At 43.1% G+C, this 18,849-nt stretch overlaps 2 protein-coding genes across 11 annotated transcripts in view; one reads left to right on the top strand and one right to left on the bottom strand.

Annotated features, from left to right (window-relative positions):
* Positions 1 to 9,324: 9,324 nt before the first annotated feature.
* Positions 9,325 to 18,806, bottom strand: UBIAD1 (UbiA prenyltransferase domain containing 1). 3 transcript variants are annotated; one of them, XM_075190203.1, is made up of 4 exons: positions 18,715 to 18,806; positions 12,989 to 13,094; positions 11,330 to 11,941; positions 9,325 to 10,862 (listed from the first exon to the last, which is right to left on the bottom strand). In XM_075190203.1, the coding sequence occupies exons 3-4, from the start codon at positions 11,883 to 11,885 to the stop codon at positions 10,363 to 10,365; spliced, it is 1,056 nt and encodes a 351-aa protein (XP_075046304.1). In that variant the 5' UTR covers positions 11,886 to 11,941; positions 12,989 to 13,094; positions 18,715 to 18,806; the 3' UTR covers positions 9,325 to 10,362. The 3 variants fall into 3 exon arrangements, with proteins under 3 accessions (XP_075046304.1, XP_075046305.1, XP_075046303.1); XM_075190204.1 differs by lacking the exon at positions 18,715 to 18,806 and adding an exon at positions 17,218 to 17,559; XM_075190202.1 differs by lacking the exon at positions 18,715 to 18,806 and adding an exon at positions 13,365 to 13,564.
* The window catches only part of MTOR (mechanistic target of rapamycin kinase), an 84,726-nt gene continuing 83,609 nt past the window's right edge, over positions 17,733 to 18,849 (top strand). For all 8 annotated transcript variants that reach the window (XM_075190201.1, XM_075190195.1, XM_075190200.1 and 5 more), the window contains exon 1: positions 17,733 to 17,817. The gene's annotated coding sequence lies outside the window, so the exon portion shown is untranslated. The remainder of the gene's footprint in view (positions 17,818 to 18,849) is intronic.

Here is an 18,849-nt window from a genome sequence, read left to right as displayed (position 1 = left end):
TACAATCCCAGGTATGTCCTGGGGTAAATATCTCGGGCCTCATTTAGTGTTGCTCCTTTTTTTTTGTTGCCCCTACCTCTACCCCTTGGTGTTTATTCTAGTAACCGCACACAATTTACAGTATTTGCAGATCAAATAATTAACAAATATTTATGGGAGTTACAGTGTACAGGTGAGTTACATTGGCTACACAGAATGGAGGTGGCAATTTTTTGGCCCGAACCAATATTCACTAGAACGGAAGATGTCAAAATACAAAGGGGCACATTTATCAATCTTCTCATAAAGTGAAAAATAGTTTCCAATCCTCGCATTGATAAGGATTGAACTATTTCTAAAATTTATGAAAAACGCAACACAGAAACGGCAGTTCCGATAAACTGCTGTTTCTGTGATAAAAAAAATCACACTTCCCCCGCCTCTTTGGAACGTGATGCCTGTGGATCTCCTCCTGGTCCTCTTCATTTTTCTTCATACTAGAACTATCGTTGCAGAGAGAGAGCGGTGAGTGACAGGGAGGGATCATGTGATCCCTCCACACATGCGCTCTCCAGCTCTGCTCTTCGGAGCAGAGCTGACAGCACTGAAATCCTTCAATTATGATAATGTACGCCAGCTTCAGCTTCATGACAAATTCCTGAAAAAAAATGTTTTTCCGGAACTTGTTAGATTGCGGTTGGGAGCAGACACCATACCATTGAATGGTGACTGCTCCCAAAAACGAAAATATGCCCCATAGTTGTTCAAAACTCCGTATAGATCTATTCAGAAACGTAAAAGTACTAGATGGTATTTAACGGACGTAAGTACACTAGCGCTATGATCTATGTCTCTGCTGAATGGGGCTACCCCAAAAAGCTCTTGCAATGTGCAGAGCAAAGGAGAAGTAGGAAAACGTGTCTGTCGGATATACCTCCCTGAGCCTTTAGTTCTAGACCTCACTGCCATAATCCATCCGAATATTCTTCAGTCTTTATGTCTGCACCTCACCTCTGGAATTCTCCACCGGGGGGTTATTAATTAAATAAAATCAGTAACTATGGACAGGTTGAATTCCAGTGTCTGGTTCCAAGCACTTCTGTTGATCAAACCTCTGGAACAAATGATAGATTTATCAAACATTCTAAAGGGGAAAAGTGGAGGTGTTGCCCATAGCAACCAATCAGATTCTAGCTATTATTTAACTAGTCCATGCTAGAAAATGATAGCTGGAATTTGATTGGTTGCTATGGGCAACACCTTCTTTAGAATGTTTGCTAAATCTACCCCTGTATCTGATTCTCTTGTCTCTATGGTCGTAACTCAAGTCTATAATATATTGTCAAACTTCATCAACCTTCCCTAAACCTGGAATTCCCTGGCATCCATTTCTCCTACAGCCTGTAGTTCTGAACGTCACACAACTCCCAACCGTCCCGATTTCAGTGGGACAGTCCCGATCACACAACTCCCAACCATCCCGATTTGAGTGGGACAGTCCCGAATTTAGGGCACTGTCCCGCCCTAGGGACATATTTGTACCATGGGTGGTAACATTGGGGGGAGGGAGATATCTAATGAGCAGCCTAGGGATGCAACCCTCTGGGAGTGTGGCCACTCCCCCATTGTGACATAAACCTCCCTCCATCATGATGTGACCACTCCCCCATTGTGACATGACCACTCCCCCTGTCCCGCTGCTGGGGACTTGCATGTTAAATCAGACTCTCCCTCCATCTTTAATACCACCATCCTTTGCTACATGCAAAAGCAGCCAGTATTTAACACATATTTTAATATTTGCACGCAAATAATACCCCCAAAATTTGCATTTACACCCCTTGTGCTGCATCATGGTTCGCTCAGATGCAAATTTGCTCCCTATAGCTGGATTTGCTCCTAATGCTACGTGAGTCTTCAGCCCTGCGCTTCAAGTGTTTTGTTATACTGTGTGATATGACCCTATTTTTCCATTGTCCCCCTTTCCTCCATTTAGATTGTAAGCTCTTGCTATCAGGCCCCTTTGGATCAGTCTGTATTTGTAGATGATGTTACATGTAACCAATACAGTGTTGCTGCTGCTATACACGGAGGATAATCTGTTTATTTGTTGTAGAAAAACAGCTATATGGAAAGCTCTCATGAGCAGGGACCCGCTTGCCTAATAGCTCTCTACCTATTTGTAATTATTTACCTTGTTATAGTACTTCACGGCTCTACAGAGCTGCAAAATATGTTGTCACTCAATGATAATAACAGGAGTGTTTCATAGGCTATGGCAATTCAATAAGTGCATTATAGACTTGTATTTGGTGGCACTGCCATCTGCTGGTGGAGTATGAAATCGCTGTTTGTTGTTGTCTCTATGGTACAACTGCTGTTACCCGGAAACCCTGGGATAATCTTTAGCATCTACTGCTATGTAATATTTTGACAATTGCAGTTTTATGCATTCTGATGTGAAATGTTATTGTACTTACGCATGTGGGTATACTGCAGTCTGTTCTGTCTGTACCTACCGATGACAAGTACTGTGAAGGCAGAGCGGACTTACACCCAGATTCAAATTGGGTTTGGATACAGTCGGAACTGTCACGAGCCGCCGCGGCTCGCTTCCTGTGTCCTCTGGCGTCCCGGCCGTCACCTTGACGACCGGGACGTCATTTCCAGTTCCTGGCCGGCCGTTGCCAAGGCAACGGTCCGACGCTTCTCATCTGGCGCTGCGTCCCGGCGGTACTAGTAGCCGGGCGCATGCGCGCTAATTAACACAGCCTGTGGGCTGATTAATTTAATTAGTATAGGGGCTGTGTGAGAATCAGAGCTAGGCTCTGATTGGTGGTTTGTGGTATTTAGGGCAGTGAGGTCTGCAGCCTCACTGCCGGTTATAGCGTTCTGCCCTCAGTTCTGCTGCCTGCTTGTTCTCTCTGTTGGTTATTGCTACCTTGGATTGACTACCCGTGTTTTGACCTCTGCTTGTTCCTGGACCTGTGAACCTTCTCTTCTGACCTTGACCTTTTTGCCTGGATTCCGGATTTTGCTTCTTTGCCTGTGTGTCTGACCCTTCGCTTGTCCCTGGATTTTGTATCTGTGCTAGTGACCTTTGACCTTGGATTCCCTCTTCACTACAGCCCGCCAATCACTCCACACCTGGGTGCTCCTTTAAGTCAGTATACGTTACTCGACCCTCGGTCGGCCCGCATCCAAGTCTGTCCCCACCACTAGGGGCTCCAGCAAACACCGGGCCTTCAGAGTAGTCCCCGAGTTTCACTGTACTGGCTTGGGAGTTCCTAACAGGAACTACGCACAAATTCCGTGCTCTTTTTAAGCATACAATTTACACGCAAGTTGTGTTCATACATGAATCGGGCCTGAGGTATGCTGAGTAATGCCATACTTGCCAACTCTCCCAAAATGTCCGGGAGACTCCCGCATTTTGCGAGAGTCTCACAGACTCCCGGGAGAGTGTGGCAATCTCCCGCATCTGGCAGAATTCTGCCCACTCCACTTCCTAGTGTAGTGGGCAGAATTTGGGCCAAAACGACGCATTTCACCGGGAATCGCTGCGTTTGGCCCCGCCCCCTGCTGTCATTACGGGGGTGGAGCCAAAATGACGCCGATTTTGGAGCCCCGCCCCCATCACGCCCACCGCTCCCGGAAGCCAACTTCAGCAAGTTGGCAAGTATGAGTAATGCACCCAGAGCACGGAATAAAGACCACAGCAGAGATAAATGTGTAATAGGCAAAATCTGGTCCAGGCAGCAAACAAGATAATCGGGGTCACAAGCAAAAGTCAGATACCAGGAAGCAGACAGAAGAGCACAGACCTATAACCAGGGCCGCCATCAGGGGGGTACGGGGGGTACTGTTGTACTGGGCCCGGGCTCACCAGGGGGCCCGGTACAACAGCGCAACACATACTTCCCTGGGGGCCCGCTGTCTTGCAGTCCGCTGGTCTCCGCTACTCTGGCTGTCACCGTGACAGCCAGGCACCAGAATGCGATTGCAGGGGTGGAGGAATCATTCCCCTGCGATCATGTGACCCCCAGGTAAGTATGTGTTGCGCTGTTGCTCATGGGGGGGGGGGTACGGGGGGGCCGTACCGGGCCCCATGATTTCTGAAGGCGGCCCTGACTATAACTATTCGCTGACACATGCTATTTAAGGTAGCAAGAACCAATGAGGAACAGCCACAGATCAGCCTCCAGGTTATATATCAGATCCTGTGATCGCACTACACAGGTAAAGACCTGAATGCTTGTTAACAGCACAGCAATTAACTCCTAACTGCTCAGAGTAGTTACCTGCTGTTCCTAACTCCTCCACTAGGTGTTGGTGACAGATATCATTTACAAAGTCTGACAAAGCTGTATTATACTGTAACTCACCTGTTAGATGCAACAAATCGCATTCTTTCACATGAAAAGACATCATGTTTTGTTGCATGGTGTCACGTGACAGAGTTATCATCACCATCATCATCACTCACATCAGTCCCTGCCCCATTGGAGCTTACAGTCTAAATTCCCTAATATACACAGAGACACACAGACAGACACACAGACTAGGGTCAATTTGATAGCAGCCAATTAACCTACCAGTATGTTTTTGGAGTGTGGGAGGAAACCCACGCAAACACGGGGAGAACATACAAATACCACACAGATAAGGCCATGGTCGGGAAATTAACTCATGACCCCAGTGCTGCGAGGCAGAAGTGCTAACCACTGAGCCACCGTGCTGCCCCAGGTATGACTTAAGCCAACAAAAAACCGAGGGGGGGCAGGGGTGTTGCACGTCAAAATCACATGTTGTTGCTTGTGAGTTTCCTATGCTAAGATAATTGCACGTGTAGCTGTACTCTCTTGCTGTTATGCATGAAGCAATATCATGCAAACTGTCCCGAAATTGTGTTGTCGAAATAATGGATTGGACCATATCTGGAGATCTGGGCAGTAGATGGACACTCACCGGTCCCCAAATCTGGAGACTTATTGGTCAAACTGGAACAGATAATAATGGTCGGCACTTTTGGTCAGCAACAAGATTGGCTAATCTGTGTGGCATTCTAATAAAGTCAAGCCTCTGAGTTTGAGAACCGCTGCTCAAAATGGATAAAGTAAAGTTTGTCTTTTGGCTTTTTCACTCTGAAACCATGGCATCAATTTGTCAAGGGGAAGGGGGGGGGGGGGGGGGCACTATTGCTTTTTTTGCCAGCCATTGGGCTTTTGGTGCTTCGTCCTATATATTAAAGGGGTTATCTTGTACGATAACCCAGCTGGTGTTAAGTATCGTTGGCACATGCCGAAGAAGGCTTCCCCATGGTCTAGCCTGGATATTAAGTACAGCAGCGGTAATGTTACTGCTGCAATGCCTGTTTTGTTAATACCTGGTGGGTGTGAGACTGGGTTCATATAAGGACGGGGGATTTTCGCATTAGACAGTTGGGTGCCGGGATCCGAGACATACGCAGTATCTCAGAGTTTCAGATGAGGGGTGGCCTGTGGTCTGAAGCCGCAAAACAGTTTGAGAGACCTGGAAGCTGAGTGACCTTTAAGTGGACAAAGAGCGAACTATAGAGAAAGACTGATGACCTGCACATGGAGAGTCTACATGCCTATATGGAGCTATGGAGCCTGGAATGCAAGGAGTCGGCGTTACTAATGTGAGTTAAACGTTAAACCTCTTTACTACAACTGAGATACTAAGCACTGTGCAGGAGGAGAAACACTTCTTATGTAACTACCACAACTAAACTAGTGTGCAGGAGGAAGGGTTTATTAGTTATTTAACTACTGAAATTAAACTAATGTGCAGGAGGAAAGAGAAGGGATATGGAGATATTGTTTCAAAAGGTAAGAACTGTGCAGGAAGAGAGAAGTGTAAACAAATTGTATCTTTTATTATTTTGGGAAATAGCGCCCATTTACTTTGTCATCTGAAACTCACTTACACCTTTTTACCAACCCTGTATGTGCAGTGGAGGGGGGGGGGGGGGAGGGGCACTGTACATTGAAATTCCAGCCGAGACTGAGAAGAGGAAGCAGAGGTGTAACTACCAGCAGGGCAGCCCGTGCAACTGTTACGGGTATAGTCAGGTGGGCTTGGTGGTATGTATGCTTCTGTCACGGAGATATGCAGTGGGGCTAGACGTGGGAGCTGAAGGCTCAAGCGATGCTATACTGCATATGGGCCGGACCCTGATCAGGGCAGCTTTGTCCTGATTGGTGGGAAGGTTGGGGGTGGATTCTGTACACTGCTGCTCTGCATGGAAATGAAGGGTTGTGGAGAGGAGAGGACAGAAAGGGGCAGCCTAGTGCTTTAAAAGTACTAGTCACCCCCCCCCCCCTCCAGTCCCGCTGCCGTTGGGACAAACATTGGGAGGTATGTGCATGCTCCGAAAGGCAGAGCCTCTGTAGGGCATGTAGACATATTGCCCCCACCAAAAATATTGTTATGGGTCTCTGTGGTCATGCGTTTACCCCCAGGGAGGAAGCAGGAGCCAGCCTGTGTAGGACCAAATCAGAGAGGTAGATGTCTATGTGAGATGCACCTACACTGGTCCTGCAGGGGTTACAGAAGCAACAGAAGTCCTGTCCAATTGGACCACACATTGGATGAGATTGGGCTGCTCAGTTACTAAGCTTATTGGGATCATTATCAAGCATGAGGGTCTTACAGGGGTCATTTGCCTGATGTTGGTTGCGTCTACGCACATGATTGGCAGGCTGAAAGCTATTCACCAGCCTCTACTTGATATAAGATTAATAAACCAGCAGAGGAATTTCAGAGCCCTGAAGCAGACAATATAATCAAGAATTACAGCAAAAACCTGTTCTGCTGCTAGCAGACGGCAGTGTTACTGGAAACAACACCACCGGGAGTTTAACATTTTCCACCCTAGTAGGGTAGAAGATCTCAGCGCTGGCCCACTAGTGTATGGAGGATGACCCTGATGTCGTCCCACGGAAAGTAAACAGAACTTTGTATTTTATTTAATCTCAGTGAACTTCCCCCAAATCTATTTTCTTCTGGGCTGATTTATCAATTATATACAAATACAAGACGTGACATAATAGCTCCTTGTATAAAGACATAGCATTACCTCTACACCCCCTTCCACACATTGCTGCCAAGGCTTGTTGGGACTTGTAGTTCCACAGTAGCATGTCACTTTTGTTCTTTTTTTTACTTAAAACTAGCACTCTGGCACCAACAGAAATGCCAGGATGAGCCCCAGCATTATTTAGAAAGGGGCTGATTGGTGGGATGAGAGCCCACTTGTTTGATGGGAACAATTTCACTAGGGGCTTCACATTATGACGGACCGGCAACAACGTTGAGCATCTCGCTACTATAGTACGACCAACCCAGCTTGGCAAAGCCTGGCGCTGGTAACCAAATTTACAGGGTGGCCAGTGTTCTGTGACCCTCTGCAAAAGTGGCAATAAGCCCAAGCTATGGCAATGATGCTGATAATTAATTTGGGAGGAAGGGGCACACTGTTTTTTAAATGAGTTTATATATTTTACACGATTAGTCAGCTGTAATTTAAGTTGATGATGATGAGTTTAGAACAGCCCTTAAGGGACATGCAGTAGATTCACCTCCTAAAAGGTGTATCTAAAGATATGTTTATCATAAACAGGTTATATCTCCGGGGGAGGGGGGATATACACTCACGTGTCCCCCACATTACTGTACTAAGCTTGCACATTAATGATCCCAACCCCTCTCCAGTTGTAGGGGCCCACAATGGCATTTTATGTGTATCTATAAAATTGGGTGTATTTTTTTTTGCGCATGGATAGTGTGAGAAAGCCCATTCTTACAAGGCCTGCGCAATTATCATGTTGATCACATGACTGACGACCATTTGGTCAGATATCGCACTTTCATATTTTATCCTATCAAAGCACATCATGTAGTTTCATTCGATTTTAAACACGTCCTAAAAATGACAATCAACTATAGAACTATGTCGGGCAGATGTGGCAGTGTGTACGACGCACTCACGCCCAGCAGTGTAGGCGGATCTCTGTAGTGTGTACAGAATGCCGATCTTTTCGGCAGATGGTTATGAGAGATGAAGATCACAGATCTGTAGATAAATTGTATAGGTGTATACACAAGAATCTGCATGCTCATCAGGACTTTCAGTCGTTGGTAACATCGTTACAGAAAATCGCATCTGCACTAATTTTCTGTACTGAGTACCCAGCTTTAGATATACTAAATTAGTTGTACATTTTAGTAAGACTGTAGGGTTAGGTTTCATGTCACACATCAACATTTTCTACATTGTTGTGTAGTAGGGATATAAAGCAGTTCTACAGTGATCCAATCAGCTTACAATCTATAATATTTTAATTTGATTTCCATTACTACTATTTCTATATTTATGTCTATAATTATGGCCTATGGGCTTTTTTTACACATCATGCTTAGACGAGGAAGGTCATAACTGGATTTCACAATCAAGAGCGTCAGCGAGTGAGTGAAGAAAACATAAGTGTCCATCCTGTAACTGGGAAAAGACTCCAAATATGTTTTAGGGTGCGATTCTCCAGTGCATGTGATATGTGTGAAAAATTCATAACTAACAATAATAAGAGAAGTACAATATTCCATACTTGCCAACTCTCCCTGAATGTCAGGGAGACTCCCTGAAATAGGGGTGATCTCCCTCACTCCCTCAAGAGTCTGGCATTCTCCCTGATGCTGAGCCAGTACAAGACGTGGTTGGCTTCGCCATCTGTGCCATGATGACACAGTTCAGAAATTGTGTCCTATATCCATGTATTGATGCCTATGGAGGTGGCCATTTTCATGGAGACCTAGATTTAATCAAAGACTGACAGGTAAGACAACATGACTTCAGTAATGGAGACAGAAATGTAAAGGACACTTCAGCCTCTAGAGATTCATTAGCTGCTTTTCTTTAACACATAGTTGTCTAATCTCCCGGATTGTCCAGGAGACTCCCGCTTTTCTGGGAAGCCTCCCGGGAGATAATAGATAAGATAGATAAGTGGGGGGGGGGGGGGGGGGCAGGGCTTAATGATGCAAAAATTGTGCCAATCGTTTATGGGGCGGGGCCAAAATTATGCAATTCGTCAAGCCCCGCCCCTGCACGCCCCCCTCCTCCGGACTTTCCCTGAAGCCAACAAGGAAAAGTTGGCAAGTATGCAATATTCATTGTTTTGCTTTAATGTACAGTAAATCCAAGCAAAATTTTCTAAATTTACAAAGATATAAAGGAATATCTTAAGTGATCTTGTTTTCTAAATAGGGTTGTTTTTTGGACAGTCGTTGGTGTTTCAATTCTTGATAAAGAAAATAAAACCGTTACACAAAAAAAACCCCGTAAGAGTTTCCTTTTATTTCAATAGCAACCAACTTCTTCGGATGTGTAAATAAACTAAACCTGTTTTCTCACACACAGACGTAGATGGATATACATTATACCCAAGTCAGATTACATTGCTCATGGGGAAAACAGCTGAAAAATTATTTCTTTTCTGCTTTATTCGTCCATTTGCCCTTTAAAATACATAGAAAATAAAGGGATTAGTATTCAACAGCTTTACCACAAAAGCGATCTCTGTCCTCCTCCCAAAAAATAAATACAAACAGAATTTGGGTACCCAAAGTAATGACAGTTATTCTCGATTCAAGACATAGTTAAAATGCAGAATTTGTCCTGGTTATTAAGGTGTAAAAACCTCTCGTCTCTCGGTAGCAAAAGGTGAAACTGGGGCATTTACGAAGCATAATATATGCAAAGGAATACGTGGTCAGCAACTCTGACATTGCAGTTCTAAACCTCAGTGTATCCATTCTATAAGAGACATTGTTATTATAGGAACCTGTCCATCTTTGTGCTAACGCGTTCATTCAAAAGCAGGCTCATTGGACACCTACAGTTCCCTATAATGTAGATGTGCCTGCAAGCACCTCAAATCACCCTTTAAAACTCAATATTTAATGGTAATGTACTGTTGGAACATTAAGAGAAGCTTTAGTAGAACATGAAGATCATTATAATGCAGAGACTCTACGTAGAAGTTGCCTGTGGGTGGTGGGATGATTATGTGTCCATTCAGGATGATGAAAGTACATTACTTGGGGACTCGCACACAGCAGCCAATTTAAAAGCAATCAGTCTTGCTGTTACAGCGAGGACACTAGACATTGTTTTATTTCAGGACTAAACTTCTAGTTTAAACACAACCCCCCTATGGTAGTATCAGTACGTGGAGCAGGGACAGGTACAGATCCAGGATTGTATCTCTGAATCGTGAAACGCGTGTGCCCCAAATTGACACAAATAGTGCAATGTCATCAGTTTACTGGTAGACTGTAGGTTCCTTTGATACAGAAATGTCAGATCCTCATGAGAAGCTTGGGTAGAGACCCTGCTGGTGCGAGAACAATACCAAACACGTAGAAAAGTCCGACCAACAGGTTCAACTTGGCTGTTTTCTGTGGGATCCCGGTGAAGTTCTGGCTTCTGAACTGTCGCTCTAGAGAAAAGGCTAAGGGGATGGTGAGGAGCGGCAAGGCCATGCTGATGGTGTAACGAGTGGCCAGGATACAGAAGATCACATATGGGAGAAAGACCAGCAGGTTGAACAGCATGTAGGACAGCATTGGGCCAATGAGGATAGCCATTGTGACAATGCCAGCTTGCCGGTCGGAGTCCATGTCTCTGGTGTTATTGCTGTGTAGGATGGCTTCGGTGCTCAGAGCCAGCGGTACAGCATACAACAAGGGAGTGGCGGATAGGTATCCGACTTGTACTGCATGGGCAAACATGACCGCCAAGGGCCCGAATGTAATGAGGATAACCAAGTCTCCCAGGGCCACATACTTGAATCCAATTCCTACGAGAAACACAAAAAATCATCAACCGGTCTATTATAGTACATAACAATATGCATTATATTATTCCAAAAAAAACAAATCTACTTTCCCTACAGTTCAATAAAACCCGGGGCCTGCAGTATTTTTGCAACCGGACAATAGACAGGCTGAAGAATTGCAGCTCAGTACATCCATATTATCAAGCAGATGCATTAATTAAAGCTTAGGGTCTGCACACAATATCACACACTGTCTAACCCTTAACAGTTCACATTAATGGGCTTTAAACACATTCTGGCCGCACTTCACTGTTAAAGTTTGCATCAGAAACCACAATATAGTTTATATAAAGAACTTTACAGGGTCCCATCTCTGTTATTCCAGGAAGAATTGCAGGGTTTCATTTGATCAGCTAGTACCGTTGAGCCAATTAGGAATACAATAAAAGCTTTTTTTCAGAACAGTAACTTAATTTTGAAAAACCTACCTCCAGTATAAAGGAATGAACTTGACAACCCCCCAAAATATATCAAAGCCATGTGCTCCAACTTCAGCTTAGACAGGAAGTACAGACAACCGGCGCACACACATCCCAAGGTGTAGAGGAAGACACCAAAGCGGACCACATCCTGGGGTTCCAAGATCTGGTCTACTAGAGTCCTGTCGTCGCTTTTCTTGTGGTCGATACCTTTAGAGAAGTCATAGTAAGTGTTCACCAGATTGCCAGCTCCGTGGACGGCCAGGACAGCCACCGCACAGACCAAGAACACCAGGATGTCCAAAGTGCCTTCAGAACGGTAGGCGAGGGCAGTGCCCAAGGTCACGGGGATAAGAGAGGCGCTAAAACTCCAAGGACGGAGAGCCAGGACGTAGGAAGCGCATTTCACTTTCCAACCAACGGTCTTAAGCACCTCTCTGTCTATTAGTGGTTCTCCAGGGCCGTTTGAGAATGAAGTGGAGTCTACTAGATTGTTGCTGAGCTCCACTTCATTGAAGTCCTCTGTGCTAATGCTAATGTTATTGACACAGTTGTCAGGCTTCATGCTCCCGGTTTAAAAAAAATGCAAGGTGCATTCGTAGAAGCAGTGTGGCTGGACTTCTGCAAGATAAGTAACACAATTATTTCAAAATGGGAGAAGCATTATCAAAATATATTAATACTGTGCAAGAAGAATATGGACTTCTACAGTATATTTGATAAGAAGAAAACACTCATTAGGTTTCGCTGTTGAAGAGTCTGGTTGGCAACACTAGTTTAGCTTGTCTACGAGAGCATCTGGTTACAGACCAGAACTTCTGCACGCAGTGCTAGAATACTCTAAGAAATTATATACACAGATTTTACATTAAAAAAAAATATCTACTAGCAATGAAAACATTTTTATTCAAGTTGACTGATATAGATGATCAACTAATATTATGAACATTAAGGTCTTAGAAATAAGATGGGGATTACATTTTCAAAATAGACCTAATTGTTTGCTACATACACTCTAGCAAAGTGTATCTAACCGGTACCTTTACCGCTGCTCCATCTTTTGTCTATACTCGCCAAGGCGTCAAACAGTCAACGTTATAGGATTTTAACTGACCAAAGCAAATAGTTTTTTTAAACTACTGAACTTGTATTGTCATGATTATTATGCTTGTTGTATCTTATTAAAACATAAATAAAGCTTAAAACATTACAGATTATGGAGATCTGAAACCACTTCCAAATAATTCCACCAATACACAGGCAGATCACCAGGTACTATATCTTAATTTAGAAACACTCATACAATGGTCGGAGAATGAGGGCATCACCATTAATATCTAAAAGACTGATCAGAATTGGGGGATGTTTGGGACCTATATACCCTGCAATTTGCTGCCATTTACATCCACAAATGATGCAACAAGTTGACAGACATGCAGGGGGTATGGGCATCTTATGAGGGATGTACATGATAAGAACATGCGCACATTAGATAAAATCAAGCAAATCCTTACTACAAAAACACTTCTCCTGATAGCAACTGTAGTAAAATACTATTTTCATGCCAGTATTTTAATTGCTTTTATCCATAGGACATCTTTAGATGCTATATACATGGAAATAGTTTAATGAATGAACGTCTAAAAGGAAATGCAGCATTATAATTACCTGTATCCACTAGGAAACTCTAAAAGAAAACTAGATCAGCAGGAATGGTAGGGATTCCCTTATGAATCATTTTCTGGGATCCTCAAATGTCTCCACAAGAAGAAAACTGAAAGTATAGATGAAAAAAAGTTGAGTTGATGCTGTTATATACAATAACACAAGTCTTAGGGCAGGCTTATGTACGCATAGGGCGCTCCTGGTCTGAAGGAACTACAAGTCACAGCTTAACCTGTCAGTCAGAGGCTGCCAGGGCATGCTGGGACTTTTAGTTCCACAGCTGTTGGGAGAGCCACAGGTCACCATTTATTAAAATACATTAGTCCTATAAAACGAGTGCACAGCCACATAACCCCAGTATGAAGATTTGTCATCTCACCTTTCCCCTGTTTCTACTTCTCGACGTGTCCCCTGGGCGCCGCCATCTTTGCGGAGTCACAACAGTTTTACCACCTCCCCGCCGCTCGGTATCACTGCGCGCTCGTGTTCCTGCGCGCACTATATAACGTGCGAATGTCGATTTTTATAATATTATAAAACCTTCCTGTTAGAAATACCGATGTGTGTGTGATAATGCTGAAATCTGGAGGGGAGGAGAGGACACTGATTTCCTATCGGGGGATTATCAGTGTGACCAGTGGTTTCGCATTTTATAAATAGACATAGTGGCAATTTGCCCTTTAATTCCATGGGAAGTCCGATGTGTTCATACGTTTTCCCTGGGAAATTTTGGAACTGGGAATATCCCTATGATTCAATATTGGTCAACAGGACAATATTCCAACATTAGATGCAATTGTCACTGTCAATTAATGTTTTCTGTATAAGTTCATATTCATAATATTTATTAACAAGGAGTACTTAAATTGCAAAACATGACATTGTAACCAAGTGAAATAACCTTGACATTAGTGCACAGAAAGCAATGCGATTCCTCTGAACCAGTGTCCATGGAGTTATTTTAAAATATTGGTAACTATGTAAATACCATTTGTGGGGTATATTTACTAAACTGTGGGTTTGAAAAAGTGGAGATGTTGCCTATAGCAACCAATCAGATTCTAGTTATCATTTATTTAGTACATTTTACAAAATAACAGCTAGAATCTGATTGGTTGCTAAAGGCAACATCTCCACTTTTTCAAACCCGCAGTTTAGTAAATATACCCCGTGCCTTAAATCGAATACAGTGAACCCTCTGTGGATTCTCATTTTTTGGTGCCATAGACTAGAATGTACCCAGATGAGGAGGGTGTTACAGGGCAGTAAGTGTGGCAATCACTTTTCTATGCATTTTTTATAGAACTATTTTTTTTTTTACAGTATTATTAATTTCCAGCCAGGAGATGACATTCCCTGCAATAGTAATTCTGAACTGATGAGATTCCAAGTAATCTTCAGTAGCAAAGGAGCCCTAACTAGGGCACACTATAGAGCAGTGGTCAGAGAACAGGGGTAAAATTACCCCAAATGGGGTAAAAATGAAATTCCTGGGGTAATGCTGCCGATTCACATGCTGTCAGTTGGATTGTAGACCCCTTTAAATGTGAAATTGCTGTTGTACCAGAAGAGCCTCAAGGGTTGGCAGAGGCACTTCTTGAGCTTTGATGCAATAATAAAGCACATATTGCATTTAAAAAAAAACAAAGCAGATCTGTCATTTTTGGATGCCAACAGCTGCAAAGGCATTCAAAATTGCACATGAAGAGGCAGGCAAAAAGTTGCATACTATTAATACTATTTGCAACAACCCACCTTTGCGAACAAGGATTTTCCACTCTAACGAACATAAAAACAAAGCAGAGATATCGATTGTACGCTGAAGACTGTATCCAAATTGCTCGGACATCAAAATACCCCAATATTGATGCTCTCATATAAAAAATGAAACAACATCATTTCTCCAAAACCTGAAGTTTTGAAGTTGAAGCTTTCAAAGAAATTTTGAATAGATTCAATAAAATTTTGAATTCCAATAATTAATATGTGATTTCCTTCCTTTCACATCAAGGGGTAATATCGGCGTTTCTAAATATATTTTGGGGTAAAAGGTAAAAAAGTTCCCTAGCCCCTGCTATAGGGCAACTAGCAAGGACCAGACCGCAGTGCAGTGTAGGACAAACTGGCATATTACGGGAGTTGCTTCTAGTTTGTCAACTTAGAGGGCAAAAGCCACACTGTTTTTAATTTAGGATTACTGGGAGAATCAGAATGGAGAAGAGCAAAAACATTTTTGTGTGGAATTAGGAGAGATATGTAAAATGTCACTTACCTTTGCTCTCCCACTCCAACTACAGATGCAATGCCTCTACTATAACAGTTCCAGTAAGAAAAACTGTCCAGCAAATTGCTTCAACTATGTAGCTTTCAATGCTGCTGATTGCGGCTTGTCCCACATCAACTGTACAATCATAATGTAGGCAATATTTACAAATTGCTGACAGGTGTTATAACTTATGACTAGTTCAGGAACTGAGATTGCAAATAATTTATTTAGCGACAGTGATAGTTTAATATCCTGTGTTATGTCAACATTTCATGTGTTTGTCTGGAATAAACATCAGGTGCAGCGCCCAAAGGGAGTGAGTATCTCTAGAACTGTGGAGACCCTAGCCTTGAAAACCCATGATTCTTCTAGTTATGGGGAGTGGGTACATTGTGGAAACAAATAACTGGAGTGTTCCTTAAAAAAATGTAATGCAATAAAAATATTTATCTATGAACCTGGTTGACTCACTAGAACATCAGGCCATGACTCAAGCAATACTATTCCCTGCTAATACCTGAACCACAAGTTTTAAACATTTAAAAAAACAAAACTTTTTATTTATAACAACAACAGAGAGTACAAAAAATATAAAGGAAAAACACATTTGTCAAACACAAAAGAAAGGGCTATTCAACAAATAGTAAATCGGTAGTATTACAGGTGGCAGTCTTGAAAATACACAGAGTACATAAGTGGACTGTTGGTATTTATTCTTTTTACGGGTATAGTGGAATGAGAGGGGATCCCGGTAAGGAGTTGTGAAGACCCGGGATATTAGAACTTAAACTCACGAAGGGTACCCTGGGACTTCTGGGTCAAGTCACGCAGATGGGACACATGGAAATACACAACAATATCGTTATTAGAGAGTTGTCTAATACAAGTTCTCAAAATCAGCAAAAGGATGAAAACAATCGACTATAAACCCGTCTAACAGGTCTCAATAAACCCCAGTTTAGTGCTAGTCTTCCCAGAACTATTCCACACTGTCCATGACTAATGTCCAACTGATCGAGATATGATATGATGGCGTAGGACCACGTGAGTCTCATAGACCTACTGTTGAGCAGAGCCAGCAAGTCCACGAAAAGCTTGTAGTCCAGTAATCACTATACCGCCAGGCACAGTCCTCAGCACACTGACAGCAGCCGAGACTCCAGCGTCAGTGACTTTCAATAGTCAAATGACACCCACCTACAGAGCTCCCTAGCACCCTCTTCTATAAAGGGGTTCCAATTTCCACAACCAAAATCCATCCTACCAAGGGTTGTTTTTAGGAAAAGGTCTCCCTTGATTGGTAGAGTTCAATAAGGGGCTGTACAAGAGAGTAGTCATCTGTCAGAGACAAATGATTCCCCCGCCCCCCCTGCTGCTTTCAGGCCACAATGTCTGACTCAGTCCTAGGTGGAAACAATGGGATCTTGATGTAATTAATCCCTTGCTGATGGTGGGTGATAACCAGTTATTTTAATCCCTTCTTGTGATTTCAGAGGGACTCCCAGCCCCCTGTCCTTAGTGTCTTTACAGGACTTGACTGGCCCAGAATAGACCATCACACCTGGCCCTGTTTACAAATAGCTGACCCCTCCATCCTCTACTCTGGCTGACTGCTGGGAAGTAACAATCCTGTTTATGTCCATTCTGTCACTGGAGGAAGTATGAAAAGAGTAAAAGATAGAAACACAGAATTTGACGGCAGATAAGAACCATCACCATCATCATTTATTTATACCACTTGGCCCATCTAGTCTGCCCATTATTTAACCTATGGTAACCTCAAACCCTATTTGATCCTTAGTAGTTCTTTATAAGGATATCCTTATGTCTATCCCAAGCATGTTTAAATTGCTCTACTGTATCAGCCTCTACCACCTCTGATGGGAGGCTATTGCCCTTATCCACTACCCTTTCTGTTCCCATTCTTCAGAAGTTTGAAACTTTAACCAACTTTTTAGTGACTTACTGACATTGCGGGTTTAGCTTGGGCTAGATCAGGGTCGCTTTTCAGAAGAAGAAGGTCAGGTAGTTATTGGGGAAGAGACCAGGTAGCTGTTATAATTCACTCCTGAAGCGATGGGGTACTTAGGGGTGGGGGGTGGAGCAATTTTAAACTAAAACTGAAACACAAACCATGAACAATGGAATTCAGAGTGACTGAATGTGCGGCTGCTGCTTCAGCTGGGTCACTGGTGGGAAGGTGGAAGTCTGGAGACCATGTGTCTACTAACACCAAGCAGTACAGATCAGGGAATATTAATAACAAGGGACATTGTCAATGACTACTGCAATATGTAACCTGGGCCTGCACAGGCAGAGTGTTATAAGACAACCACAGCACATGATGGAAGGGTTTACTTGTACAATGCTCAGACTGGAGACCAGTAACCGGCTTCAGTCCCTGACAGTCGGAACCAATTTGCCCCGGAACGTTCGCGCACGGGGACCTGTTCCCGGTGTGCTCCCCATACGTCACCGGAAGTTACATCCGGGACACAGCTGGGCCCGTCCGCTCGGCGGGATGGCTGTAAGGTGACCGGGAGGAAGCGGCCGGGCTGTAATCACGGTAAGCGGTGTGTCCAGCTGCTCGTCCCCTGGTCCGTGTGACGTCCTCCCGGGAAGTGTCCGCCGCCATCATCGGGATAAACAGTCCCTGTGGTTACAGCCCGCCCGTGTGCACACATACATCATACATAACACAGTTATATATATATATATATATATACACACACACACATACATGCCACACAATTCTTATATAAATATATACATACATAACACACAGTCCCTATATTTACACAGTGTGTGTATATATGTATGGTCATTCCATTACATATATATATATATACACACACACACATGCATACAACACGGTCCCTATATGTACACATTCTGTGTGTGTGTGTGTATATAAATATATATGATATAAAACATGGTCATTCCATTATATATATATATATATATATATATATATATATATATATATATATATATACACACACATACCCACACACACTGTCCCTATATTTACACATTGGGTGTGTGTATATGTATACATGGTCGATCCATTTTATATATATATATATATATATATATATATATACACTGTGGCTAGATTTACAAAACTGCGGGTTTAAAAAAGTTGAGATGCTGCCTATAGCAACCAATCAGATTCTAGCTGTCATTTAGTGCATTCTATAAAATGATAGCTAGAATATGATTGGTTGCTATAGGCAGCATCTCAACTTTTTTAAACCCGCAGTTTTGTAAATCTAGCCACAGTGTGTGTGTGTGTGTATACACACACACACACACTCTTACTTTCCTTATACACTGCCCATGTAAGCCCGTTTCACATGGTCGGTAAATACACTGACCTTGATAATACAGTGTCTCTGATACCACTACCCCTGACCTTATGTTGTATCCAAAGTAAAGTCCACAACAGAGATAAACAACTTACCGTAATAATCATTGTTTCTTTATAAGGTGCCTCAAGAGTCCCCAGCACCAGACAGTCCGTACAATAAGATCATACGAATAAACAAATTAAACATCCTGACAAACCATAGGTATAGAAGGTTGAAGGAGAATGCAC

Source organism: Mixophyes fleayi, chromosome 11 (assembly GCF_038048845.1).
Source record: "Mixophyes fleayi isolate aMixFle1 chromosome 11, aMixFle1.hap1, whole genome shotgun sequence".
NCBI classification, from domain to species: domain Eukaryota; kingdom Metazoa; phylum Chordata; class Amphibia; order Anura; family Limnodynastidae; genus Mixophyes; species Mixophyes fleayi.
The sequence above is the reverse complement of the archived record's forward strand: the minus strand, read 5'-3'. Positions and strand labels throughout refer to the sequence as shown.